Raw genomic sequence first — 27,628 nt, 5'->3', positions numbered from 1 at the left:
CCTGTCAGCAAAATATGATTCGCTGTATATGTTGGCAGCCTCTCATAGGATGCTGCGTCAGGTAATAGGCAGACAAAACATAGCTGTGATCACTGTAATTGTTGTTGTGTCCGGTGAGCCTTTTACTCTGTGGTATTGTTGCATTTAGGTATTTCATTCAACCCTACATCAGACTTCATTCATTTATGAAAAAATCCCCCCAAGTAGTTGTTGATCAACTCCAATTTGTCTGACTGAGCGGACTCATTAACCGCAGGCAAGCAGTCGCCCGCGCAGTGCAGTCCCGTGCACTGAACTGATGTTCCCTTGCGGTTGACAGCGCCTTGCGACGCAGGGAAAATTGTGGAGGTTAGTTTCCTAGATGATTTCCGCATTAGCGGCGCCTCATCCAGTTAGCAGGGACACCATAGCAAGCTCCATGCCATCCCGTTACCTGGTTAATGGTTATATGGTTACCACCCAGCGCTGTCTGAGTCACAGGAAACCATTAGGCCTGTCACTCAGTGCAGTACCACCTGAAGTGGAAAGAAGTGTATTACAAAGTGACCGGAAGAGAGGAGGGCAGACGAGGAGATAGAGTGACAAAAGTGAAGGAAGAAGCAGTCACAACTACATGAAGTGAATGGATGGTGGTCGCCACTGCCTACCTTCTGTGTTAAAGGCTTAAGTATTAGTAAGCATCCTGTCCAGTGGATTAATCTTAATCATACATTATGCCAAGAACACATAAGGTCGAAACCCAAGCTGTGGTGGACATTTAGTGTTGGTGGTGATAATATGCCATTTCATATGCTTGCACTCTGTCAGTTCTGCCAATGATATACAGACACTGACACACATAATCATAACCAATACAACACTTATACTTTTACATACAGTACTTCATATAAACATCTCCCAACATGTGCTTCGCCAGCATGAGGAAGGGTTTATTCTGGCTAGCACTCTTCCTCCGAGGAGAAAGTTCGATCCTGCAATGGACCACATACGAGTTGTTACGGTTACTAAAGATCTTTTCAACCTAAAGCTTAGAAATGAAAACAGGCTACGCTGGGGTACCATGAAATTAATCTTCATTGGAGATTTTGAAGGAACTGATGTCTTCACAAGCTCAACTAGAAAAAGGTCTTATGGATTACGTACACATCTTTAGTGAACATATAGAATTTCTGTGAAAATATTCCGACCGAATTACTACTCGGGTAAAAATTTATGCTCCAAAGGACTTTTTTCCGCCCCCCCCCCTCTTTTTTTTTTTTTAAGATTCTCGTTAATCATTTAATTGTTTATAGAGATTGTTTCCAGCTTTGCCCCCACTGATTTCTCTTATCTTAGTATAATCGTGTGAATTTAGTCAATATACAATACGAAACTCATAAATTTGTAGTTAAAAGGTGAATATGATCATCTGATCAGTCGAAATTAAATACGAATTTGATAATTCACAGTTAAAGGATTAAGATCAGAAATGGGTTTCAAGAGCGTGTGAGGTCCATGTATCGGCAAGGTCCTCGTGCCCTCTCAGATCAAAGGACATCAAGGCCGGTATATATTTGACTAGAAAGGTAAATTTAAAAGCGATGAGGTTTACACTACGAAGGTAAATAGGTTATGAGGGTTGTGTATTGCGAATGAAGGCAAGCAGTTGTATATCACCCACAGGAGGGTCGCTGGTGGTCCCCGTGATGTCAGATGTGGCCACCTGTTGCCAATCACCGCCAGGCAGCAGCAGCAGGTTCATATCAGTTTTGCTGTGCGGCGAATGGCGTTGTAAAAGAAGAATGATGAAACGTTGAAAGCTTTTAATAACCGTTCTCTGATAGATAAAATCCAGAAAGAGTCAAAAGCGTAGTAACACAAACTCTCTCTCTCTCTTTCTGTGTGTGTGTGTGTGTGTGTGTGTGTGTGTGTGTGTGTGTGTGTGTGTAATTCACCGGGTCGGTCAGGATCACTTGATGGTCGTGATGGTCAGCTTTTACCCTCCCGGAAGGGAGCTGAGAGCTCATATAGTCCGATCTAAGGGCAAGGCTGTGACCTTCACACACGCACACACCCGTCCTCTTGCTCAAGGGGGACAGTAACCACCCACTTCGTCAGTGAAACTTTTCGCAACCTGAGCGAGGCGCGAATTCCCGTCCACCAGTTGTGTGTGTGTGTGTGTGTGTGTGTGTGTGTGTGTGTGTGTGTGTGTGTGTGTGTGTGTGTGTGTGTGAACAAAATAAATAGTCTTCATCTGATTTCAACAAAATTTGGTCTAGGAGTAGAGAAAGGGACATTTTTTAGAAGAGGTGAAAGGTCAAGGTCATAGGGGTTAGTCGAAGTTTGACCTAGGAAAATCAGCTTAAGCCTGATTTATACTAAACTTGGTGGAAGAGTTGAGCGTAATGCAAGAATATAAGGGTCCTATTTTAAGATAAATAAAAGACGAAAGTCATGGGACATTGTCAAAACCTCGAGCCATGAGTGTGTGTGTGAGCGAAATAACTAAAAGGGTTTTGATCCGAGTTTGATCAAACTTGGTGAAAGGGTTGAGGATCAGCCAAGTAGCTGACCTTTTTTTAAACAGGTCAGTGTCACAGAGCAAGGAAAACTTTAGCATTTTTTATAAAATTTATACCAAACTTTGTGGAAGGGTTCAGGCTAAGGCAGAAATAAAGGGGTTTTATTTTGAGAATCAGACAGAGATCAATGTCGTAGTCAGAGGTTAAAATTCAGTATCACAGGGCAAGGTCAACTTATGCAGCTTTGATCTGATGTGGACCAAACTTGGCTGAAGCGACAAGTACCAGACAAAAATGAGCAATTGGCTTTTGAGAGCAGTCTGTCGAAGGGCAAGATCACAGGACAAAATCATATGTCCGGCCCTTCTGTTTCACTCACTGGTTGCTCCTTGATGTTGTTATTTTGTTTTTGTTACCTAAGACGATTTTATTAATATCAAAGCAGACTTCTAACGGTGAACGGATTAAGAAAGGTTATGTCTGACCTGTACATCTGGGAGTCTCTCTCAAGCGAAATCTGATTGCCTGGTGGTGGAAAGGGTAAAACAGAAATGTCATCGTCGTGAAGGATGTTAAAGCACAAGGCCTCATCCAACACATCAGTTTAATCCGGTTCCGTCCGTAATCATCAGCGTCGAGGCACTAGAGATTCCCAGGGCCATATTCTAGATGGCGTAAGAGGCTTCGTAGCACCTCTTCCTTAGTGAGTTATTTAACATTTTGCACATTAACATCCTCTTGTCTGTTACTTGTGTCGTACTGATGTCGATGTAGCTTGTATCAGTAACATACATGAGGATACTGATGTGTAACGTATAGATAAGGTCACTAAGGAAGAGGTGTTACGAAATATCCAAAGCTACATAGAATACTGCTCCCAAACTCACCGCTCAAACAGTCCTCGTTGTCACATTTGGACACACATGAACATTTCCACTAAGAGATCAGCGACTAACCCTGCAGTGAAAGTCCCACCTCCAGTGATTCAGATATAGGGATGGGTCGCTGAATATTACCCAGCAAATAAGACAACTAAAAATTCCAATTCGCTAACGTCTTTGTCCTGCCATATTTTTGTTAATCGGATAAACTTTGCTACCAAGGTGAAGGTTGCTGCTGTGGGAGAAACGAGCTGGAGCTGGTTAAGGTGGAAGAGGAAGTGAAAGTCGTCAGTGTTCAGTATGCGTCAGTCATCGCGTGGAAAGTTATGAAGACGGGGAGAAGTTCCGGCTTGATAGTGGTTATTGTTTTTAGGGAAAGTGAGGCGAGTGAAGATGTAGACGAGTGTAAGCTTACCATTCTCTTTTCTCTTGCAGCGCACAGCGAAATTCTGTCATAGATTATACTGATTAATGACTAGGAGAAACTATAATTTAGGTGACAATAACTGAATATTACAACAGCATAGTTTTAATTTTAAACAGACCAAGGAAATGCTTGGTAGTGTCCTGGCTTCTCTGAAAGTGCACTGAAGAAAATAAAACAGCACTGTACCTCACCAGCAAATGTTCTCTAGCCTACATCACCTTAGTTGGGCCCCACTCCACCTCATCCAACAACACCATTGTCCCACTCCACCCCACCATTATCCCACTCCATCCCATCCAACAACACCATTGTCCTACTCCACCCCACCATTATCCCACTCCACCCCATCCAACAACACCATTGTCCCACTCCACCCCACCATTATCCCACTCCATCCCATCCAACAACACCATTGTCCTACTCCACCCCACCATTATCCCACTCCATCCCATCCAACAACACCATTGTCCCACTCCACCCCACCATTATCCCACTCCATCCCACCATAATCCCACACCACCCAAGCCATTCCTGCCTACCTCACCTGTCAGTTTTACCCTCGCCATCTCAATGAACCCCGCCATTACCACACCCCACTCCACCCAACCCCGAGATTACCCCCGTCCATCCCACGCAACACCATCATATGCTACCCTACCTCACTTACTGATTTTTCAGTTCACCACCCACACCCAAACTCATCATACTATACCCTATCTGTCAATTTTACCACACCTCACCCATACCCGCAATACTCTACCCTATCTCACCTGTCAATTATAACCCATTCAACCCCACTCAAACCCTCCAATAACCCACCTGAATCCACTCAACCCCACTGTACCCTACCCTACCTCACCTGTCAATTTCACCCCACCACCGCACCCAACCTCACCATTACCCCACTCCACACCACCCAACCCCCTCCATTCTCTGCCCTACCTCACCAGTCTGTTTTACCCCTCTACACCTCACCCCACCCCACCCAGGTCATGGTGAATGCAGCATCAGGACCACAGCTTGAAATTAAAGTGACGGGCGGCGAGGAGACGTCTGACGAGTTGCAGGTCGTTTTCCATGTCCCCTGAGGGATCACAGATTCAGAAGTGCTCCCTGACTGTGCTAGGGAGAATCCTCAGCAGGGCATTAAATGTATGTATATCTCGGGCATTTGTAGGTGCCTCGGGATAAGCGGCGCTGACGAGGCGCCGAGCCTGGACGAATGTGTCGTCCAGGTTCCCGTCGTAGGTGAGGGCGTCGAGTTGAGAGAGGGCGACAACTCTGCCTATTGATGGCGTGAAAGCCTATCTCATTATTTGTGAGAATTGATCCCATGACAGTTCTGGGACGATTTTTGGTGCGACAGTGGCAATTATTTTTCCCAGGTTAGGTAATGTGACTGCAATTTTTTCTCTGTCTGAGTCGAACCCTATGCCTAGGAGGGGTTTGACCATATCTAAATACACTTCTATGTCGCATTGGTCCGGGTTGAATCTCGGTAATTGGATGTGCGGTTTGGCTGCCATTGTGCAAGTTTCCTTTTTATCGTTCCTCCGTGCTTTTACTCGGATCCAGAACCACCGCTTGCCACCAGTGTTATGCTGGTCGTCGTGCATGGGCCTTAGAGGCAGCCGTAGGGCCGCCTTTAATATTTCATATAAGGCCAGCCTTAAGGCTGCCATCCGACGGAGTTTTGTGCATCCCAGCCCTGGTGTTTTTAAGGCGACTTCTCGTCGTAAAAACACTAGCTACTGAAGCGGGGTCCTCTTTCTAGACCGGAAGTAAAGCACCAACAAAGGAACAGGACATAAAAACCAGGCAGTATACCTTAACACATCTATTACCTTAATTCTAACCGTGACAATACACGCAGAGTGATATTTGAGATACAGGGGAACAGAGACACAGAGTTAATATTCAGCACCACAAAACAGAGTTACACTTAGCACACACTACAATGTTCGTACAGGGAGATCTTGAATTATCTACGGCATTGTTTATGTGTCACTTTTAGGCAGGATATGTATATAGAATGGTTCACAAAGGGAATAAACAAGATTGGGAGTCTGTATGGGAAATATTACTATAAATGAGGTAGGGTGCGGATAGCGACACTTGACATCGTACATCGTCACCTTGTCACGGCGACACTCACACTCAGGCTTTTGACGGGCCCGCGCACCCTTACTTCAGGTGTTCACAGAAAGTTCTCTTATATGGGGGGACTGGGATAATTACAATAAAGTTCATTCTCTGCCCTGCCAACACTGAGTTCTTGTGGGCTACTATCAACTACACTGTTCTTCACTTAGTCACTGTTCACTGTTCTTTTTGACTTGTTCTTGACACGGGGGGGGGGGGAGAGTCACTATTTTCCTATATCTCCTGGGTAACGTTCACTCTGGGTCTCACTCGTAGGTGGGGTGCAGGGAGGCTCTCCCGTCTGGGGGCCTCGACCTGATAGGCGGCCCTCGAGACTGGGACCAAACAGCCGGAGTAGTCGGGCCTGTCGTCTTTGGCTCCGTGGAGTGAGGGAGCCCGGATCGCCTTCGTCAGGAGCTGGAGAGTCTGGCCTGGGTGTCCTGGGACTGCGGGCACCAAGGGGGAGAGGCGCCGTCAGGACTGGGCTGCGGCAGCGTCTCCTTCGGGGCTCGGGCAGGAACAAGGAACTCCCGGGCGTGGGCGGTAAGTCCGATATCGGGCCTTGCCACCACTCTAGCGTCTCCTCCGGGGCTGTATTCCCGGGTGGTGACGAAGGGCTTCCACAAGGGAAAGAGGCTGGAGAAGGACTCACGTCACTCGTGTCCTCTCTAGTACGTCCTGAGGCCGGAGCCTTGGGTCGCCTTACCCTGGTACGTACTCTGGCTGTAGCCGTGGACTTGCCCGGCGTACGAGGAACAACTGAAGGGCGTACTAGGCCGCTCCTTCCCCGCCACGTATATAGACCGTCGGCGTGGTGTTGCTCCCGTAGTAGGGGACAAGCCGGAGTGAGGGGCACAGAGGCCACACTCTCTCCAGTACGAACTGAAACTACCTTCAGGGGCTTCTCTACCCTGGTACGTGCCCCGGCCGGAGCCGAGTGCCCACCCGTTTTACTGAGAGCAACTGAAGGGCGTACTAGGCCGCTCCTTCCCCGCCACGTATATAGACCGTCGGCGCGGTGTTGCTCCCGTATTAGGGAAGGGCTATACGTACAGTAGCAGGGGCTCTTTACCCTGGTCCGTACTCTGGCCGCAGCCGGAAGCTGATCTGTCCGATCAGGAACAACTGAAAGGCGTACTAGGCCGCTCCTTCCCCGCCACGTATATAGACCGTCGGCGCGGTGTTGCTCCTGAAGGGGAGAACAGCAAGAGAGGGATGCACTGGGGCAACTCTGTCTCTCTCTGGTGTACTAAGGCCGGAGCCTTGGGTCGCCTTACCCTTTGTACACTTTGTTAGGCCGTAGCCTTGGGCCTCCTGCCCTAAAGGGTGTAACAAAGCCGTCAATACGGTGTTACCTGGGACTGAATCTTGTTCAGTACCACCCCTATTCTGACGACCATTGCTCAGCCCGCAATGTAGTTTCCTTTCCCTGGTCACCTGGGGTTGGGAACAAGGGCCCAGGATCGTATGTCCTGGTGACCCTCTTGATCGGGGTCACTAACCCCACAGTTGTGTCCTCCTGGGGTGGTGGTGCGATGGCGGCGGGCACGTCGGGCATTTTAGAAATCTTTATTGTTGTAAAAGGTACAGAGTGCTGATACAACAAAAGAAGGTATGGTTACTTGCCAGATTAAATCGCAGATTTCCTGGAAAAACAGCATTTGTGCCTCCAGTTGACCTACGCTCAAGAATTTCTTTGCCTTCTATATAAGCCATTATCTCTTCCACTGTATCTTTCATCAGAAAAATATCATCAAATACAACGTCGTGGTTCGGAGTATCTGTTCTGAAAAGATAGGACAATCTTACCTTTGACATTGTTTCTTTATAATGGATATTACCTTGCCTTTGATAAAATTTTTTGCTTAGCTTTTTTTCACACAATTTAAAAATTATATTGCTTTTCATTTTTGGCACATCTTTGAGTATTTACTTGAAAATCCATTCAAACCACCGGTTAAGATTATCTTTCTTTTATTATGTTGTTTACCTTCCACGCGGGATCGGAATGACTTTCTTTCATTTTGGGAATTGTATTGCCTTGGCGTATGGGCCATATTTCCTTACCTACAAGTATTCTGGAATGTAAGTGATTATGCTGATAGATATTTTGTTTACGTACAAGTTTCATAGCTTGTTCCAGACTCTGAGGTAGCCTATAAATAAGTGGATATCTTGAACGATTTACAGCTATGACGGTAATCGGTATTGCAAGTTAGTGGGGTTTTCTATACATGAGTTGCGTGGAGTGCATGAAGTAGTCTTCAGAAAGTGTTTATCATGCTTTTAGAATGTATTATCTGTCTCACGTGCAGTAGTTTGGCCATAACCGGTAACGAGTAAGATGATTTGGAAACTGTTACTGATGTTATTGTCTTTGGTTCATTTTCAGCATTTGCACAACCAGGAATCTGGGAATGTTGGTAAATTTTTCCTTCAGATTTAACTCATGGATGGAAAAACCAATGGGGCTAAGCAGATCTGGTACTGGTAATCTTTAAGGGAACAGGATGTTATTTCATTTTTTTTTTTTTTTATCTAATTTTTTCATAGTAATCTTTGTGTATTTTGTGGGTGAGTTTTTGAGTTTCAGTGTTTTTTTAATTTCTTATAAGCATGAACAGTGTTTAAAAGTGGTCTTTGTTTACAGTCTCCAATGACACCAGAGACAGATGGACATCATCTTGTGGTGCTCTGGAGACAGTTGGACACCCTCTTAGAATGCCATTTTTGGCACAAAATTATCATTGCTGACCTAGATAAATGTATAGATTCCTTTAAGCAGCAGAAAGACCTTACCAGTTCAGTTCATATTCCTCCAGTTTGTTTTCTGTATTTTTCCAACTATTTTCAAGGTGGTAAATTACCTCTTCTTGCTGAAAAATTTTCTCCCTGTTATTATCATCACAATCCGTAAGCTATAGCTACCATCGATTGCTTGTTTCTGGATCAGTGGAAGAATATTACTCATTGTTCTCAAAGGTGGATTTCGTTTCCCAGTTTCCCAACTGTAGGTGAAGTTATGTTAGGTTAAATTATTAATTATTAATTAAGCTAGGTTAGGTTAGGTTTAGTTAAACACTTAGGTTAGGACGGTCCCTTCCGCCAATATGCTGATGAATGAAATAAGTTGTCACAGCAGAACAGCTATAAACAATGGGGAAGCAGGTTTAACAAGAAATATTTAATTACCACCTCAGAAATAATCAGATAAATATAACAGACTATCAGGATGAAGAAGAATGATGGTAAGGTGCTTTTACTGCTTAAAGTGTATACTGTATTTACTCTGACCAAGCCTTGTATGCTAACTTAACCAAACTTACCTTAACCTAACCTAACCTTTCCCTTATATACAGTAATTGAATTTTCTTTGTTAAGGGTACATCCCATTCGTACTCAAAAATGCACTTATGTATGGTACACCTTTACAAAGTCACAGACTCAACTGAAAGATTGGTAAAATATTTTATTAATATTTAAGTGGTTATCCTATGTCTCCTTCAAGATTACCACAGATTTTTTGGAAAAATTTTAACAGCCACAGTGATTCCAACTGTCTTCCCACAATCTCACAACTTCAGGAAAGTAATTTTCGTACATTATGCCGCACAGAAAACTATCAGTTCATTTTAAACTGCAAAAATTGTATAGGAAAAACATACTATGCTTATTTTTGGGTTCTAAAACAAGCTGCCACTTGTCCGCAGCAGCATGTTCACTGACTGGACGTGTTGATTACCAACAATTTTGCTAATGGGATGCATCAAAGGTAGCCTACAAGAAACCTAATGATCCAACTTAATCTAACTTAGCTTAACCTAAATAGGGGGCTTTACTTCCCAGACACCCCTGATTTTAACCATGTAGAATTGCTACTTAACCTAACTAGAAAGCCACTGAATACCTATCAGCCTGAATCCCAATCTCAGTCCAAACTTACTAAACCTAATCTAATGTATCTTAACCTAATCTTCTTCTATCCTGTCGCATTCCATCCTAATGTAACCTAACTGAAGTAAAATGATCGATTTCTAATATTTCAGTAAGGAATTTTAAATTAAGCCACAAGTAAGGTCAGCATGACAGCAAATTTTGCACATAGTGGTAACTTTGTTGGAGTGACGATATGTGTGATATGTCAGTAACAAGTCTTTATGGTATATACTGGATATTCACAGGTATACTTTAAAAAATGCCCAGTTTTGTTTTGTTTAATTTATAAAGGACCAGCATGCACTCCTTCATAACCTTGTGCTGCTTCACCTACATGACCATTTAAGTCCCCTCCCAAAATCACTATCTCAGTATGTGGGATGATGAGATAGTGATTTTGGGAGGGGACTTAAATGGTCATGTAGGTGAAGCAGCACAAGGTTATGAAGGAGTGCATGGGGGATGTGCATATGTTCTAAGGAATGCAGAAGGGGAAAGGATACTCGAGTTTGGGGAGGCAACGGACATGATTGTGTGCAACACATATTTTAGGAAAAGAGACAGTAGGTTAATTACGTATGAGTCTGGGGGAAATAGCAGTCAGATAGATTATTTTCTGGTTAGGAGGGCCGATAGGAGGTTAGTGAGGGGTGTTAAAGTTATAGGAAGTGAGGAGTGTGTGCAGCAACACAAACTATTGATTTGTGAAATGGTGCTTAAAGAACAAGTGATGAAAAAGAGGATTTATGTACCTAGGAGGAAAATATGGAAGCTGAAAAACCAAGTAGTAAGGGATGCCTTCTATAGCGAGTTGAGGAGAGTGGTGGCTGAACAGGGAGCTGTAGACAGAGGCGTTAATGAACAGTACAGAGCCCTCAAGAACAATTTCTTGAGAGTTACTGATGTAACATGCGGCTGGACAAGAGGACCACCAAGACATAAAGTAACTTGGTGGTGGGATGAGGGTGTAGAAGCTGCAATTAAGGAGAAAAGAAGGCTTTTTCGGGAATGGAAGAAGGGTGGTAGCAAAGAGGAATATTTGGCTGCCAAGCGTAGGGCTAGGAGAGAGGTATACAGGGCAAAGTCTGAGTCACAGAGACAATTACTTGATAACCTAAATCATGGGGAAAGGAAAAATATATTTAGGGTGGCAGGTCAGGTGAAGAGGGATAATCGGGATATCATAGGTGAGCAGTGTGTGAAGAATGATGAAGGAAGGGTAGTGGTGAACAGTGAGGATATTAAAGATGGATGGAGAGAGCATTATAACTGGTTGTTGAATGAGGAGTTTGACTGGCACAGGGAAGGTTTGGAGCCAGCAGATCCAGTGTCTGGCCCTTGGCCTTTGATTGATACTGCTACTGTGAGTGAGGCAATAGGCAGGATGAGGGTGGGGAAGGCAGCAGGTGTGTCTGGGTTGACTGCCGAAATGTTGAAGGCCTCAGGCGATATAGGGGTGAGTTTAGTCACTGACCTGATAAATAGGATTATTTATGAGTGTGTTGTCCCAGATGTTTGGCTGAAGAGTGTAATTGTAAATGTGTATAAAGGGAAGGGTGATGCCCTGGAAAGAGGAAATTATAGAGGTATAAAGCTTTTAGATCAGATAATGAAGGTAATGGAGAGAGTTTTAGAAGGTATGATTAGAGAAAGAGTGAATATTGATGAGATGCAGTTTGGGTTTATGTCAGGTAGGGGGACCACTGATGCCATATTCATTGTTTGACAGCTTCAGGAAAAATATATTGGTAGGAGAAGGGATATTTATTTTGTTTTTGTTGATTTGGAAAAGGCCTTTGACAGAGTCCCTAGAGAGGTGGTGAAGTGGACAATGAGAAAGCTTGGCTTGGAGGAGTGGCTGGTTAGGGTGGTTATGGCCATGTATGTGGGTGCTCACACCCAGGTGAGAGTGAATGGAGATTTGAGTGATGAGTTTTCCGTGAATGTTGGTGTGCATCAGGGGTCAGTCTTGAGTCCCATGTTGTTTATCATGGTACTTGAAGCCCTTTCACGTGACTTTAGAAACGGACTCCCGTGGGAGTTGTTGTATGCTGATGATTTGGTGTTGATTGCAGAGAATGAAAGGGAGGCGTGAGGAAAGGTTTAGGAAGTGGAGAGATGGTATGGGGCAAAAGGGTTTAAGGGTAAATGCAGATAAAACAAAAGTGATGATATCTAGGGTTGGTGGCGGTACTGTCAAAGACGAGGGAGAGTGGCCATGTGCAGTTTGCCACAAGGGCGTGGGAAGTAATTCCATCTTGTACGGTGTGTGTGATAAATGGCTGCATAAGAAATGTAGTGGTATCAGAGGTAGACTGCGAGATAATGCTGATTTTATGTGTGCAGCGTGCCGAGGTGAACAGGTGGAGATCGTCAGACGTGAAAGGATTGAACTTGCTGGTGAATCTCTTGAGTGTGTGGAAGAGTTTTGTTATTTGGGAGACATGTTGTGTGCTGGAGGTGGGGCTGGAGCTAGCTCTGTGGCTAGGGTGAGAAGTGGTTGGAAGAAGTTCAGGGAGCTCTTGCCTCTCCTGACATTGAGAGGGCTCTCCCTATGTGCTAAGGGGTCTTTGTATGCAGCATGTGTTAGGAGTGTAATGCTGTATGGCAGTGAGACCTGGGCAGTGAAGGAGGAAGACATTCGCCGGCTCAGACGTATAGAAATGACAATGATTAGGTGGATGTGCAGTGCGTCCCTGCGTCCAAAGCCTGGAGGGGCTGGGTTTACAATGGAAGAGTTGAGAGGTAGGATGGGACTGGAGTGTATTGATGTTGTGATGAGGAGAGGTAGATTGAGGTGGTTTGGACATGTGGAGAGGATGGGGGATGATAATTGGGTGAGGAAGGTGAGAAGTGTTAATATTGGGGGTGGGGTTATGAGGGGTAGACTGAGAAAGACATGGGACGAGGTCATTAAGTGTGACCTTAGGGTTAAGGGACTGAACAGGGAGGCTGCAATGGATCGTGCAGCGTGGAGAGCCGCCATTAGGTGACCAAGGCCGACACATGCAAGCATGTTGGAGCCTTTAAAAATGAAACGAAACGAAACAACATGCTTGCATGCATCGGCCTTGGTCACCTATTGGTGGCTCTCCGCTCTGATCGATTTCTGGCAGCCTCCCTGTTCAGTCCCTTATCCCTGAGGTCACACTCAGTGACCTCATTCCCGGTCTTTTTGGTCTGTCTCTCACAACCCTACCCCTAATGTATCTGTGATGATCTGTGAAACATAAATATCCTATGAAAGGCCTAGTCCAATGGGATATTTGGAAGACAGCGCACATGTGGTAAAGTACTAATGAACACAGTATAGTACGACCTAGCATTCATTTGACCTCGATTATTGCTGGAAGTCCTTCGTCCTTAGTTGGATGCAACTGTCTGAAAATCTTTCCCAAATGATAGCCCCCAAAACTTGAAAGAAAATGGCAGTTCCAGAAGCAGGAGTTGCTTGAAAATGTCCCATGTACCATGGGTTTATTCTGGTTTCAGCCGATGGTCAAATTTTTGTTTATGGGCATCACCAGAGAGCTTACCAGTTGTTCTGATTCTTTACCGGTACCGGTACTTATTTCTTCTATCATTGTGAGTACTGTACCGTACTTTATAGCTGCAACAGTATTTTTTTGTTAATGGGAAGAGTATTTTCAATAATAATCATACATGGATCCTTACCATTCTGTTCCTATGGCATTTATGACATTATAGGTGAACAAATCTTGGTTGTTCTTAAGTGTTTGTCAACTAAAGGGTATTGTCTCTAGTTACTGAATTTATGCATAGCATTTGTATCATTTCCTATCGTGATAGGATAGGTTAAGTTTGGATAGGATAGCATACTTTATGCTTTATTAGATTAGGTTGTGTTGGTTTTCAGAATGGTTGGTCTAGTCATGTTACCCTCATGTTTCCTACATGTATCTACGGTAGTCGTGTTACCCTCGTGTTTCATACGTGTTCTGTGTATAGTTGTTACCCATGTGTTTCATATGTATATTTAGTCATGTTAAACTTGTTTCATACATATGGTGTATAGGGTATAGCCATGTTTCCTTCATGTTTCATACATACCGTACTCAGTTACTGCGTCACCAGACAAATGCATTACCAGTATCATTTGGCAGGCCTGAGTATGGGGCATTCTGGAAGTGTGCCCAGGTGGGAGGAATGTATATGCTGACTCAACTATGCAAGATGTTACTTCTCGCCACCTTCTTCCCCACATCAGATGGTCCACCTGAGATGGCAAGCTTGGCAACTGTAAGACCACGTAGTTAATCTTATCGAAATGTATTCATTTTGTTTCATTTTTTAAGGCTCCAACATGCTTGCATGCATCAGCCTTGGTCGCGTAATGGCGGCTTTCCATGCATTTTGATCTCTAGCAGCCTCCCTATTCAGTCCCATATCCCTGAGGTCAAGCTCAGTAACCTCATTCAAGGTCTTTTTTGGTTTACCTTTTGCAACCCTACCCCTGTTGTTAAAACTTCTCACTTTCTGCACCCATTTATCATGCCCAATCCTCTCCACATGCTCAAACTACCTCTCCTCATCACAATACCAATACACTTCAGTCCCATCCTTCCTCTCAACTCTTCCATCGTAAACCTAGTCCCCCCAGGCCCCGCACTCAGGGACACACTGTACATCCAGCTAATCATTGTCATTTCTGTACATTCGACCCTGCAAATATCATCTTCCTTTTTTGCCTAGGTCTCACAACCATAAATCATTACACTTTTAACACATGCCACATACAAAGATCTCTTAGCATGGAGAGAGAGCCCTCTCAGTGTCAGGAGTGGCAACAGCTCCCTGAACATCTTCCAACCACTCATCACTCTAGTCACAGAGCTAGCTCCAGCTTCACCTTCAGCACAGAACATGTCTCCCAAATAACAAAATCCTTCCACACATTCAAGAGACTCACCAGTAAGTTCAATCCTTTCATGTGTGACAATCTCCACATGCTCTCCTGGCACACTCCACACATGAAATCAGCATTATCTCACAATCTACCTCTAATACCATTACATCTCTTATGCGCCCACTTATCACAAACAGTGGATTACTTCCCAGGCCCTTGTGGCAAATTGCGCATGGCCACTTTCCCTTTTCTTTGACAGTACCAAATTGCCACCAGCTCTAGATACCATCACTTTTGTTTTATGTGCATTTACTCTTGAAGCCTTTGCACCCCATACCGTCTCTCCACTTCATAAAACTTTCCTCTGCCTCCCTTTCATTCTCTGCAGTCAACACCAAATCATCAGCATACAACATCTCCCACGGAAGTCCTTTTCTGAAGTCACGTGAGAGGGCTTCAAGTACCATGATGAACAACAAGGGGCTCAAGGCTGACCCCTGATGCACACCAGAATTCGCGGAAGACTCATCACTTAAATCTCCATTTACACTTACCTGGGTGCGAGCACCCACATACATAGCCATAATGACCCAAACCAGCCACTCTGCGATCCTAAGCTTTCTCATTGCCCATTTCACCACCTCTCTAGGGACTCTATCGAAAGCCTTCTCCATATCAGCAGAAACAAAGTATAATTTCACTTTTCTTTCCTATATATTTTTCATGAAGTTGTCAGACAATGAAATGAATATGGCTTCAGTGGTCCCTTTCCTGGCATAAACCCATTCACTTTTTCTCTAATCATACCTTCTAGAACTCTCCATTATCTTTGTTATCTGGTCCAAAAGCTATATGCCTTTATAATTTTCTCATTCCAGGCATCACCCTTCCCCATGCACACATTTTGAATTACATTACACTCTTCAGCCAATCATCTGGAACAACACAGTCATATATAATCGTATTTATGGTCAGTTACTAACCCCACTCCTGTATCTCCTGAGGCTTTCAACTTTTCAGCAGTCAACCCAGACACATCTGCTGCCTTCCTCACCTGCATCCTGCCTACTGCCCTGCTCACAGTAGCAGTGTTAATATAAGGCCAAGGGCCAAACACTGGATCTGGTGGCTCCAAACCTTCCCTTTCCCAGTCAAACTCCTCATTCAACAACCGGCTGTAATGCTCTCTCCAGGCATCTTTAATATCCTCACTGTTCACCACTACCTTTCCATCATCATTCTTCACACACTGCTCACGTATGATATCCCCATTCTCCCTCTTCATCTGGTTTGCCACCATAAATATCATATCCTTCCTTTCCACACTATTTAGATTATCAAGTAAAAGTCTGTTAGAATCAGACTTTGCTCTGTAAACCTCTTGTCTATCCTTATGCTTGGCTGTCAAGTATTCCTCTTTGTTACCACCCTTTTTCCATTCCTGGAAAAGCCCTCTTTTCTCAGTAACTGAAGCTTCTACACCCTCATCCCACCACCAGGTTACTTTATTTCTTGGTGGGCCTCTTGTCCATCCACGCATTGAATTAGTAGCTCAGTAAGTTGTTCTTGAGGGCTCTGTGCTGTTCATTAACACTTCTGTCACTGTCTCCCTGTTCAGCCACTTCTCATGTCATCTCACTATAGAAGGCATTCCTTATTGCTTGGTTTTTTAACTTCCATATTTTCGTCCTAGATGCATACGTCCTCTTTTTCATCACCTGCTCCTTAAGTACCATGTCACATACTAATAACTTGTGTTGCTGCACACACTCCACACTCCCTGTAACTTTAACATCCCTCACTAACCTCCCATCAGCCCTCCTGACCAGGAAATAGTCTACCTGGCTGCTGTTTCACCCAGACTCGTATGTAATTAACCTACTCTCTCTTTTCCTAAAATGAGTGTTGCACACAATCATGTTCATTGTCTCCCCAAACTCAAGTATCCTTTCCCCTTTCTCATTTCATGTATCATATGCACATCCCCCATGTACTCCTTCATATTCTTGAGCTGCCTCACCTACATGACCATTTAAGTCCCCTCCCAAACCTACAATCTCATCATCCCACATTCCTACATGTATTAAGTCATTCCAGAATCTATCCTTCTCTACCTCATCCAAGCCTGCCTGTGAAGCATACGTCAATATAAATGCAAACTTTATGCCACCGAACAAAATTTTCATTACTAGTATCCTTTCACTGACTCTCATTGCACTCATGACATATTCCACCCATTTCTCCTTAATCAACACACCCACATCACCATAGCCATCTGCCCTACCCTGCCAAAACAACTTGTAATGACAATCCCTCCCAACAGTCATTCTGAGTGATCCTCCCTTGTATCTGGCTTCTTGCACACATCCCACATGCACCCACCTCCTAATCCATGCCTTAACTACTTCCCTTGCTCTACCATTCAAACTTCCCCCATGCCATGATGCCACTCCAATCCCCTTGGGTGATTTAGTTTTCTTAGGCTTGCTTTGAATTTCATTCTTTTTTGTCATAATTGGTAAAGTAAATAATGGGGAGAGACATACCACAGGCCCCACCCACCCACACAGTCCCAGGTCCAGGCTTGAGATCTGGGACCCATGGCCCACCAGCAGTGACCAGTGGCTGTGGCAGTGGCCTCGGGGCACCCTGCCAGGACAGCTACGGGGACACCCACCGAGTGCGCCTTGGCACTGTAACTGACCCATCATTATGCACCAGTTGATTGGGCAGCCTCCTAGGGTGCTACTCCCAGGTTCTGGCCCCTTTCTATTGAGCAGAAGCGGCAGCCTGGGAACCGCATGCCCTTTACCTTCTAGCACAGGCTCGAGCCCATCCCATCCCGACCCCAAAGTCTATGCTGGGTGAGCCCTTGTCACGCTTTCCCTCAATAGGTCTGCCACTAGGTAGCAGGGGCAAAGTTTACTGGCCACGTGCCCTTGCTGGCATCAACCCCTGTGACCTAATGAGGTATATTGTGGGATATGTAGAGTGCACGAGATAGTTAGAGAAAGTGTTTGGGAGAGTATGCTGGTCTACTCTTCATGTTAGTGTCACACTGAAAAGGTCAGCAAATGGAGATGGTCAGATATTCTGGTAGCTAGTAAAATGGGAGTTCCAGCTCTCCCTATCGCTAGCATTCCCATTCCCCCTGGGAGTGTCACTTTGATTGGCTTGTGCCACAGCCCTCTCCCATGTTTGTGATACTAAACTCTTAAGTCTGGCAAAATATTTTTCCACATTATTTTTGCTAATTATGGTCTCATTAATTTTTATAGATTTTACAGACCAGTGCTTAAGATAAGTACAGTACTTAAATAATATTTTATTCAGGTTAGGAAGATTTTTTTTTCTCCTGGAGTTCATTATAGCCTCTTTCCAGTACAGTATCTCTTTCATTACAGAGGCATTCACCAAAATGAATAAAAGCATCTGGACCTAGCAACAGTACAGTATAAAATACATAATCAGATTGAAGAGGTTAAAACCAGTAGCCCTGTAAATATATGTACTTCTGTTTTTTTTTGAGATATCACAGTTTTGTTTTGTTTTATCCACATATTATATTGATAAGTAATACCGAAAGGTGCTGGAGAGGGAAACATTCCCAATGTGGCACCAATAACTGAGCAGCTGCCTGGTTATAGGAATGTTTCTCAGCTCCCTCCCTATTCCTGGTAGGAGAATGGTAGACTGCAGAAGGGCAGCTTCAACCTGCAGTCCTGTGGGCTCACATTCAGACAAGCTTGAGGGCAGGAAGAGTAACATATTGATAAGGTGGATTCATATTCCACTTGAACAGAAATACTACTTGTATGTATCTCACTTCCAGGAGTTAGTAAAGACAACAGTGGACTTTGGAGACGTTATGGGTCTTAGTCTAGTGATGGGGCGGGTGCAGGGAGCAGGACATATCAAGGTGAGAATCCTATCACACTGGATGAAATGTAACTTTTTCTGTCCCCCTCCCCATCTTTTTTTTAAATGACTACTATACAGTGTGTTTTCTTAATAGTATAATTATTGTCTACTCATAATGCCATAAAGTTCATACTTTAACTACTGTACTGTGCTGTGTCCGTAAGAGATGCAAGACTATGCAGTATTAGTGATTGCACCATGTAATGGTGGAACAGTAATGTATAACTAGGAAAGTACTGGTATGAATAATCAAGCGAGAAAGCACTTCAAGAAATAACAGCAATAATACAGTACCTCTGATGCCTACCAAAGGTGAATTCTGATTGTGTTTTCCAGTCTTTCTGTTAATTGTTTTGTCAGGAGGATTGCCAAAAATGGATTGAACAGGTAATGATGATTATTGGTGGAATGTTCATATGGGCTTAAAAATGGTGTGCTTATACATTGGGGAAAGTATGTTAACCATAAATCCCTACGTAACAACTTACTTTATTTTATTCTAGACTGCCCATAAGTTGGTGATAGCATGTTAATCCTTAGATAACAACTTAAAGTATCTTTGCTTAATGCCATATGATTTTAATCACCATTAGGAAACTTCCCAAATTACTCATGCTAATGTCAGATGAATTTATTCACCCCTGGGAAAGCTCCTAAGGTCTAAGATTAAGAAGGCTAAAATCATTCTTTTGGTAAAAGCTAGCTCAGTATAGTGTGGTGGACATAACAATACTGTACATGCTCTGCTAAGCTGGGAAATTACTGTATTAGTGATCTGGATTAGGGATTGGATGCCCAACAAATGAAGAAGACACCAAGTGATGATGTTCTTCATGGCAGTGATTTAGAGTATTTTATTTTGATGAAGATTTGATGAGATAAATATTCCATGATAGTAACTGGGGAAGGAATCACAGACTGAATGAGGAATAACAAAAAATGGAGGCAAGAGCAAAGGACTGAATACTATGCAGTGTAGTCTAGTATAAATGATGAGACACAGACTGTGGTGGTATGTATGGTACAGTATAGAAAGAATGCTTAACCCGTGGATTGCACAACTACAGTACCTTTTTTTATCTCACCCAGTTGTGTGCAAAAAATGAAGATTTTTTTTTTTTTTTATAGTTTTTGTTTATTATATACTTGAAGATAAACATCCAGGGCATCATCTGGTGAAAAAGAAAATCATCTCTCTCTCTCTCTTTGTATAAGGCCAGCCATGCGTAAGTTTAAGTAGGGGAGTAGTGAAAAATGATAAAATATTTTTTTTTTTGTTTATTATAAACTTGAAGATACATCCAGGGCATCATCTGGTGAAAAGAAAACAATCTCTCTCTCTCCGTCTTTGCGTAGCGCCATGTGTAAGTTTGTGTTGGGGTGGAGTAGTTAGCGATGATACACGGCCAGCACAGCCTGAGCTGTGGCTCGCAATGGGATGCTTCCCAGCCTGAGCTGTGGTTTGCAGTCCATGGATTAAAGACTGACAAGAGAGTGTGTGTGTGTGTGTGTGTGTGTGTGTGTGTGTGTGTGTGTGTGTGTGTGTGTGTGTGTGTGTGTGTGTGTGTGTGTGTGTGTGTGTGTGTGTGTGTGTGTGTGGGTGTGAGTTTGTGTGTGTGTGTGTGTGTGTGTGTGTGTGTGTGTGTGTGTGTGTGTGTGTGTGTGTGTGTGTGTGTGTGTGTGTGTGTGTGTGTGTGTGTGTGTGTGTGTGTGTGTGTGTGTGTGTGTGTGTGTGTGTGTGTGTGTGTGTGTGTGTGTGTGTGTGTGTGTGTGTGTGTGTGTGTGTGTGTGTGTGTGTGTGTGTGTGTGTGTGTGTGTGTGTGTGTGTGTGTGTGTGTGTGTGTGTGTGTGTGTGTGTGTGTGTGTGTGTGTGTGTGTGTGTGTGTGTGTGTGTGTGTGTGTGTGTGTGTGTGTGTGTGTGTGTGTGTGTGTGTGTGTGTGTGTGTGTGTGTGTGTGTGTGTGTGTGTGTGTGTGTGTGTGTGTGTGTGTGTGTGTGTGTGTGTGTGTGTGTGTGTGTGTGTGTGTGTGTGTGTGTGTGTGTGTGTGTGTGTGTGTGTGTGTGTGTGTGTGTGTGTGTGTGTGTGTGTGTGTGTGTGTGTGTGTGTGTGTGTGTGCGCGTGTGTGTGTGTGTGTGTGAAGTGAGCTAAAATAATTGATCATATTGGTAGGGGACAGCGTTGTCAAATAAGATATCAGGGAAATGCCATTAGGCATACCAAAGTCTAGAAATCACTATGAAAATGCAAGTCTTTGAAGTTTCACCAAGCAGTGTTTAAAAGGTCTTGAATATTGCCATATATAAACTAGTATTCATCAAAATTTGATACTATCCACAGTAGTTGTGAATATCTCGATTTTGTAACAAACACATTAATTTGGCAACCTTGCCAGGGAAACCTTAACAACATAGGAAAATACTGTGTAGTTTAGCAAGTTTTAGATGAGAGGAGGTAATGGTAGAAGAGTGGGTGGGAGATGGAGAAATGTGGCTATACTCAAGTACTGTATAAGAATTCAAAATTGGGAGCAAGGCATCAGGAAGGGAAATAGAGAAAACTGTTTTCACGAGTAGCTGCTTAAAGGATTTCTTGTGCAGTTTTATACCTTGCTTTATCCAAGTTTGTTTGATATACCAGTATGCCACTATGCTTCACAAAAGAAGCTCACATGATTTCTGTAGTAGCTTTGAAAAAGAATGTCTGCAGATTGTTAGGCGTGCGAGGTGAGAAGCCTGAATAATGTGCGAATTATTTTTTGTCCCATGTCATTGGGTGTGATGTTGATAGGTCTCCTATTTTTGTACATTTTTTTTTTTTTTTTTCCCCCCTGGATCCATCATTTGGTATAAAAAAAAAAGTGTCATGATGATGATGAAAGTGACTGTACCCAAAGTTAAAAATAGACCATTATGTGCAGGTGCTGATAACTGGGTTGGGTTGGGCTGCTGCTGATCTACTCTTGACTCGGGCGCTTCCACTGTGGGTTGGTGCACGTGGCTTAGAGTTTGATTGGAAGTATATCCAAATCAGCCTTGATGCCAACATCAGTTTGGTAAGTGTTGTCACTAAGTTACAATTAGATTTTTATGATTATATTATTATTATTATTGTTTTTAGTGGTAGGTGGGGGCGCTCACCATCCATTCACTCGATGTAATGCTGCTCTCGGGTGACTTCCCTTTCCTCTCATCCTTCCTTTTCTTTCTTTCATTCCTTTTCTTTCTTTCATTCCTTTTCTTTCTTTCATTCCTTTTGTTTTTCCTGTTCCTTCTGTCTACAGGTGATTCCCAGCATATTGGTAATTTACCAGATGATTTTTCCTGTGTACAGTACAGGTTTCTCCCTTCACTGAGTGACAAGCCAGATGGTTTCCTGTATGCCAAGAAACCATTTATTGTGCTGGGTGGTAACCATATAACCAGACTATGGTGCCAGGTGGTTTAGTGGGTAAATAAGGCACTCCAGCTGGATTGAGTTTGTGTAGGTTTATAGCTAAGGGGAGGTTGGGGATTATTGCTCAAAAATTGCCACTCTGGGAGGAGTGAGGCTGGTCACTCATCTTAAGTGTCAGAACCAACTAGCCTAGCCCCAGACTCATGCTCCTCATGAGGCAGCACAGGATTAGATGATGTATGTATATATGTTATTATTTTATTACTATAATTATTATTATTAGTGTTAATAGTAGTAATGTGTGTGTTCACGTAGCTGTCTCACCCCTTCTTTAGGTGGAAATAAGGGTCAAGGTGGTAGTGATGATTCTGTCTGTTGTAGCCAGATCCCTTAATCCCTGAGGTTATGAACATATTGCCTCAGTGTTGCTGACCTTTACTATCAGGTGGCCCTCTCTCCATCCCACACCACATATGTATAAGCTTCTCCAATCCATTACTTCATCTTATTCTTAGCATCCCCCTCTTCCCCCACCTCACTCACATACAATCATTCACACTTCATGTCAATCTCTTATTGAGTACAGTATTCACTCCACAAAATCTGATTATCGTGGGGGCTCTTCCGAATGCTTTACAGCACATCCACATCAACACTGTACTCCCAGACTCACTCATTTCTCTATATATACTCCTCTCAGATAAATCATTTCCACTCCACTCCACTCACTCTTGACTTGTATCCTTGCAGTAAAGTCCAAGCTTCACTTCCATTTGGTGTTATGTGGTTCACTTTACTGCGATGCAAAAAATTCTTTACATCCATGCTCACGTCCCTATTTCTTGTCACTGCTGTCATTGTACAGTACCTACAGCACTCCTTCCCTGCTGTACCCCTTCTTGTGCATCATTTTCTGAACTATCATCATACTGCCTAAGTATTTAACGGCACTTACGTTCCCCATTTCATGACTATTCAGTCTCACTACACACTGTTATCTCAATTCATTGAAAAAACGTAACTTTGTATTGTACATTCACTTTCAAATTTTGTCAGAGACATACACTTCCACACTCTTTCACCAGTATACTCTGCTGGTAGCTATATAAAAAGTAATAAGAGTTAGCCCCATGTTACCCTCTGTGGGCAAGGCTGCTGCTGTCCAGAACAAGTTGGGGTAGGTGACCAGCATATGCCCTTGGGGATATTTCATGTCTTTTGTTGTTTAGGGACACAGTTTCAGCAGCCAAGATGCTGGTACTTTGAAGTGAAAGTAAAACATGAATATGCCAGTACAGTACTTGTTTGTAGAAAGAATGCTGTCATTACCTGTAGCTAATTCTTTTTCAGGTGCAACATTTGAACATGGCGTTGCTGGTGTGGCTATGGTGGCGCAATGACTTGGCAGCAGCAGTGAGGCCAATTGTGGCGGTGCTTCTGGCAGTTTGTGTCTACCGCCCACTCTTGCCTCAGATTCTGGCCATCCTAGTGGGGACTTGGCCAACTGGTTTCCCTCTCCTGGCTGTCTCTGCAACACCTACACTCTGCACAGCTCTCATTGCATCGCATATTTTCATCACACATACAGCTTCAGTTCGCTCCTAATATAATTCCAAGTGTAAGTATATTATTATTATTATTAGCCCCCTGTTCAGTTTTATGTATGTTATTCCAGCAATTATCAGAAAATCACATCATGAAGTACTGCGTATATTTTTATGCGGTACCTCGTTAATTCAAATGCATTCTTCATGACTAGCATATATGTATTAATTTTTTCAATGGATGATTTATGTAAATAAAATGGATGAAGTTTTTCCGTGGTAGCCTTTCACATTCAGTTTTAGTGCTTAATTATCTATCTATGGCCGGACACCATAATCCCGTAAGGGGTAGCCATTTTTCTTTGAGTGAATGATTTTATGGGGAAGAGCACTAACTCTCCGCCAACCCACTTGTTGGCATGTAGGGAACACGTATGGGTTGGTTATATGGTTACCACCCAGCATTCTAAATGGTTTCCTGGCTTACATGAAACCATTAGGTTTGACACTCAATGCAAAGCCACCTGAAAAGGAAGGGTCTTAAAAAGTGACAGGAGAGATAAGGGAAACAGGAAGAGAGGGGAGGGCAAACAGAAAAAGAATGAGAAAGGCAAAGGAAGAAGTAGGCAGCACACTTGGGGTAGGTGGTCGCCACCACATACCACAAGTGCTTCACTGGAGACTTTTTCAGTGTGCTGTAGTGTATCTCCATCATGTGAATTTCAATGGATACCAAACTTCACCCCACCTTTAGACCAAATGCAGGGTTTTATTGTAAAACCTGACATTCTGAAGTTCTGGGTGGATCCCTAGTTCTCACCAACTTCTATTATGCAGTATTAATGGTAAAGTTAGAATTGAGACTGCTTGACATGCATCTTTCTAGGTAATGCCAACTTTCTGCTCCATAGCTTGCTGGAACAGGAAATTTCCCATGGTCTTTTCAGATCCCCCTGCTTACCTGAAACACCAAAATAACAATCTTTGGCAGCAAAGTTCTCTCCACCCAAGGCTGAGATGCATTTCACCAAGTGCCTCATTCCAAAGACTATCAGGTCAGGATTTGGCTAGACTGAGAACCTTGAGAAAACTTGATACCAGCACATCTCCACATCAAGACACTGTACTCCTTCTGAATGCCCTTAACATGGGCTGGGGTTGTCCAAGAATGGGAGAGACACTAACTGCATGGGTAATAGCCTCCACCGCTCACTCAGTTGCACAAAGACCAAAGAAGCTCTTTTTCACAAGGACAGGTTTTTAGTTTTCAGACTGAACTCTTGGACAACAGTATTCTGCAGTGTACTTCTTTTGAAAGGTCTTTGTGCATCCATTTCTACATCACATCTGCTGCAGACCAGTGTTCCTTAACCTACTAACTTAGATGTGCAGCCACAGTCATTCTGAGGTGCCCTACAATATACAGCTCCAGCACTGGGTTGAAAATTTATTTTTCCATGCCTTTTTGTGGGTTGAATTGTTGACAAATTGCTTGAAGTTTGTCATGTGGAAGCATCTGGAGACTTTTCAGCCAATCACAGCCTACCCCACGTGCACCTTATATCACCGTTTGGTACGATGGATGGTCAAGGTCCAATCCACCAGATTTCAAAATATCACCACAGCTACACCAAGGTAGATACTGGGCTGATTTTGTGTTACATAATAGTAGCTGTGGCTCAGTGGGTTAGAGCGCTTTGCTCTGACCGAAGGGTCAGAGGTTTGAATCCACTCATGGGTCATTGTTAGACATCAGGAAGGGCATCTAGTCATAGAGTGCTACATGTTCCAAACATAAGTCCTGTACCCAGGGACAATGCCTTAGCCCTCATGGAAAAAGGGGAAACTGCATTAAAAAAATATATATATATATATATATATATATATATATATATATATATATATCCCACTTGCACCCAGTGTCCTCAATATAGGATAGAACTGGGCATTTTCAAAATTTAATAAAGAAGGGAACCCCCAGGTAGGGACCTATCAGCTTTGCGACTATGAGCCGACAGGAGGAGGGCGGTACGCCTAGCACCCTTCTGGCGAAATCCCTCGCACAAGACATCCGGGACCCAATGGGATATATGCATGCACTCTCTCATATGGTGCTCACTGAATATATTTATGATGAATATTCCTGGTAGCATTTTTGTCCTAAGTCCACCTTCAAACTAAGAAAATATCCAAGCTCTTTATGGCCAAACTATGGTAGATATTGACCTGAAAATTTTCACACCCATACTGCAGCATGCCCTCTTCAATGTTATAAAAAAAAAAAAATAATAATAAAAAAAAAAAAAAAAAAAAAGTGGTCCCAAATTATGGAACTTTAATACATTGTAGCGGCTGAACTATGGCATACATCGACCTGAAAACTGATATACAAGTACTTTATCACACTCAATCAGTCAGAAACATGAGATAACAAATGAGACGCTTGAAAATCTATGTTCTTTTTTGTGCATGGGGTGCACTTTGGATATCCAGTCTACCACAGTTTATGGTTAAGAACCGTGTGTCACTACCATACATCAGTGTCTGTAATAACACTGTCCAGCAATATTTATTATCACCATGCGAACTCTATGTTCCATTGACACATGGGGTGGGTAGGATTAAAAAATGAAAGAAACAAAACAGGAATGTATAAGAGAAGTGAGTGCCCATTGAAAAAGCCACATCCTGCCATTCATGATTAACCCCTAAAATGCGGCTGTGTACGGCCGATCCCCCCGCTGTGGCGGGGTTGTAGCGGGGTCTGAGTACCTGTGGGAAAATATTTGCCAAAAATCAGAGATTAACCCTAGAGCATTAAAATTTTTATGGCATATAGTACTTACATTCAGCTTTCTCCTGAGACACATGTTAAGCCTTCGTGGACTACCAAAGGACTTGTGAAGACTTGCAAAGTTGGGTAACAAAGTCTTCACTTTCACACCTCCAGAAACCCGGTTTTCTTTCTACCACAGCCTCAATCTGTCACAGTACACTTTATACAACAACGTACAGGTTGTTTGGAATCCGTATTTGTACAATAAGCACTGAAAATAAGGCTAAAATGAACGGAGCGCACGGCCGACATGCAGCGCGGCGGCGATCTTCCCGTCACTATTGACACATTTGCCTTTTCACGGCTAAAAACACGTATACTACATTATTTTCCATCATAGTACTTCGCAAACGTTCACTTGTCACTATTACGGCCTTAAAAATCACTGTCACTGCCAGTATTGTGGATCGGGACTGAGGAAGACCACCGCGTCGCGAGTTTATTCAGCCTTACGGCAGGCACTTTATTCTCGCTCCGGTCGGCCACTCGCACTTCATTTCTATCGCTCACTTTCACTGTAGCTGTCCGTTTTTTGCCTTATTCATCAGTGTCACTGTCCATTGTTATAAAAATAATATTTTCTACACAACAAACTGTCACTGTCAGAACATAGAATAGGAACATATGCTTTCAACTTCTTACACTGGAGTGACTGTCACTCGCAATACTTATATTATTACTATGTACAATTATTTACACCAAAAAACACTGTCACTGTCAGTGCTTTTACAAGTACATACACTAATTTACACTCATCAGACTGTCACTGTCAGTACGTAAAAGAAAACTAAACACTAGTATCACTGTCACTCTCATTATTATTTCCAAGAATCTTACCCTTATTTTCAATATCTAGTCAGGCTGTGGTAGTCAAAGAAACACGGGTAAGCACAGTGGGGAATTTTGCACTCTTTGCACTGCAAGGAGGTGCGCCTAAAGGTTCTGTCCTGCCTGAGAGTGTGGCTGCACACATGACACCTCCTCAGTGCTTTTCCCCTCTTGGCAGTGGCAGGCAGTGGCTCCAGGCGGTGTCGCTGAAGGTAGGCCTGACACTGTAGGCGGTCTGGAGGTGTCTGAGGGTGGCGTTTGGGACCTGTTGCAAGTACCTGGCCATAACGCTGAAGCAGCTGGTAGACACAAGTCTTAGAAAATCTTCGGAGAGAGTAGTTTGCTGGCTTCC

General features: G+C 43.4%; 1 protein-coding gene across 2 annotated transcripts; it reads left to right on the top strand.

Moving 5' to 3' along the window:
* Positions 1-7,949: 7,949 nt before the first annotated feature.
* LOC145398925 (BOS complex subunit TMEM147) lies at positions 7,950-23,846 on the top strand. 2 transcript variants are annotated; one of them, XM_080271660.1, is made up of 5 exons: positions 7,950-8,036; positions 14,012-14,147; positions 18,587-18,673; positions 21,593-21,727; positions 23,419-23,846. In XM_080271660.1, exons 1-5 carry the CDS (start codon positions 7,960-7,962, stop codon positions 23,671-23,673), a joined length of 690 nt encoding a protein of 229 aa, XP_080127786.1. In that variant the 5' UTR covers positions 7,950-7,959; the 3' UTR covers positions 23,674-23,846. The 2 variants fall into 2 exon arrangements, with proteins under 2 accessions (XP_080127786.1, XP_080127787.1); XM_080271661.1 differs by lacking the exon at positions 7,950-8,036 and adding an exon at positions 8,212-8,283.
* Positions 23,847-27,628: the final 3,782 nt, after the last annotated feature.

This window comes from Coenobita brevimanus, chromosome 47 (genome assembly GCF_032717465.1).
Source record: "Coenobita brevimanus isolate Jiangsu-jjx chromosome 47, ASM3271746v2, whole genome shotgun sequence".
NCBI lineage: Eukaryota > Metazoa > Arthropoda > Malacostraca > Decapoda > Coenobitidae > Coenobita > Coenobita brevimanus.
The sequence above is the reverse complement of the archived record's forward strand: the minus strand, read 5'-3'. Positions and strand labels throughout refer to the sequence as shown.

Excerpts from the sequence above, each read along its gene's own strand:
- LOC145398925 (XM_080271660.1), top strand. The coding sequence starts at position 7,960 with ATGACTTTCTTTCATTTTGGGAATTGTATTGCCTTGGCGTATGGGCCA. Across the intron at positions 14,148-18,586 it reads AGATGGCAAGCTTGGCAACT|GAGTTAGTAAAGACAACAGT; the intron begins GTAAGACCACGT and ends TCTCACTTCCAG. Across the intron at positions 21,728-23,418 it reads TTGATGCCAACATCAGTTTG|GTGCAACATTTGAACATGGC; the intron begins GTAAGTGTTGTC and ends ATTCTTTTTCAG.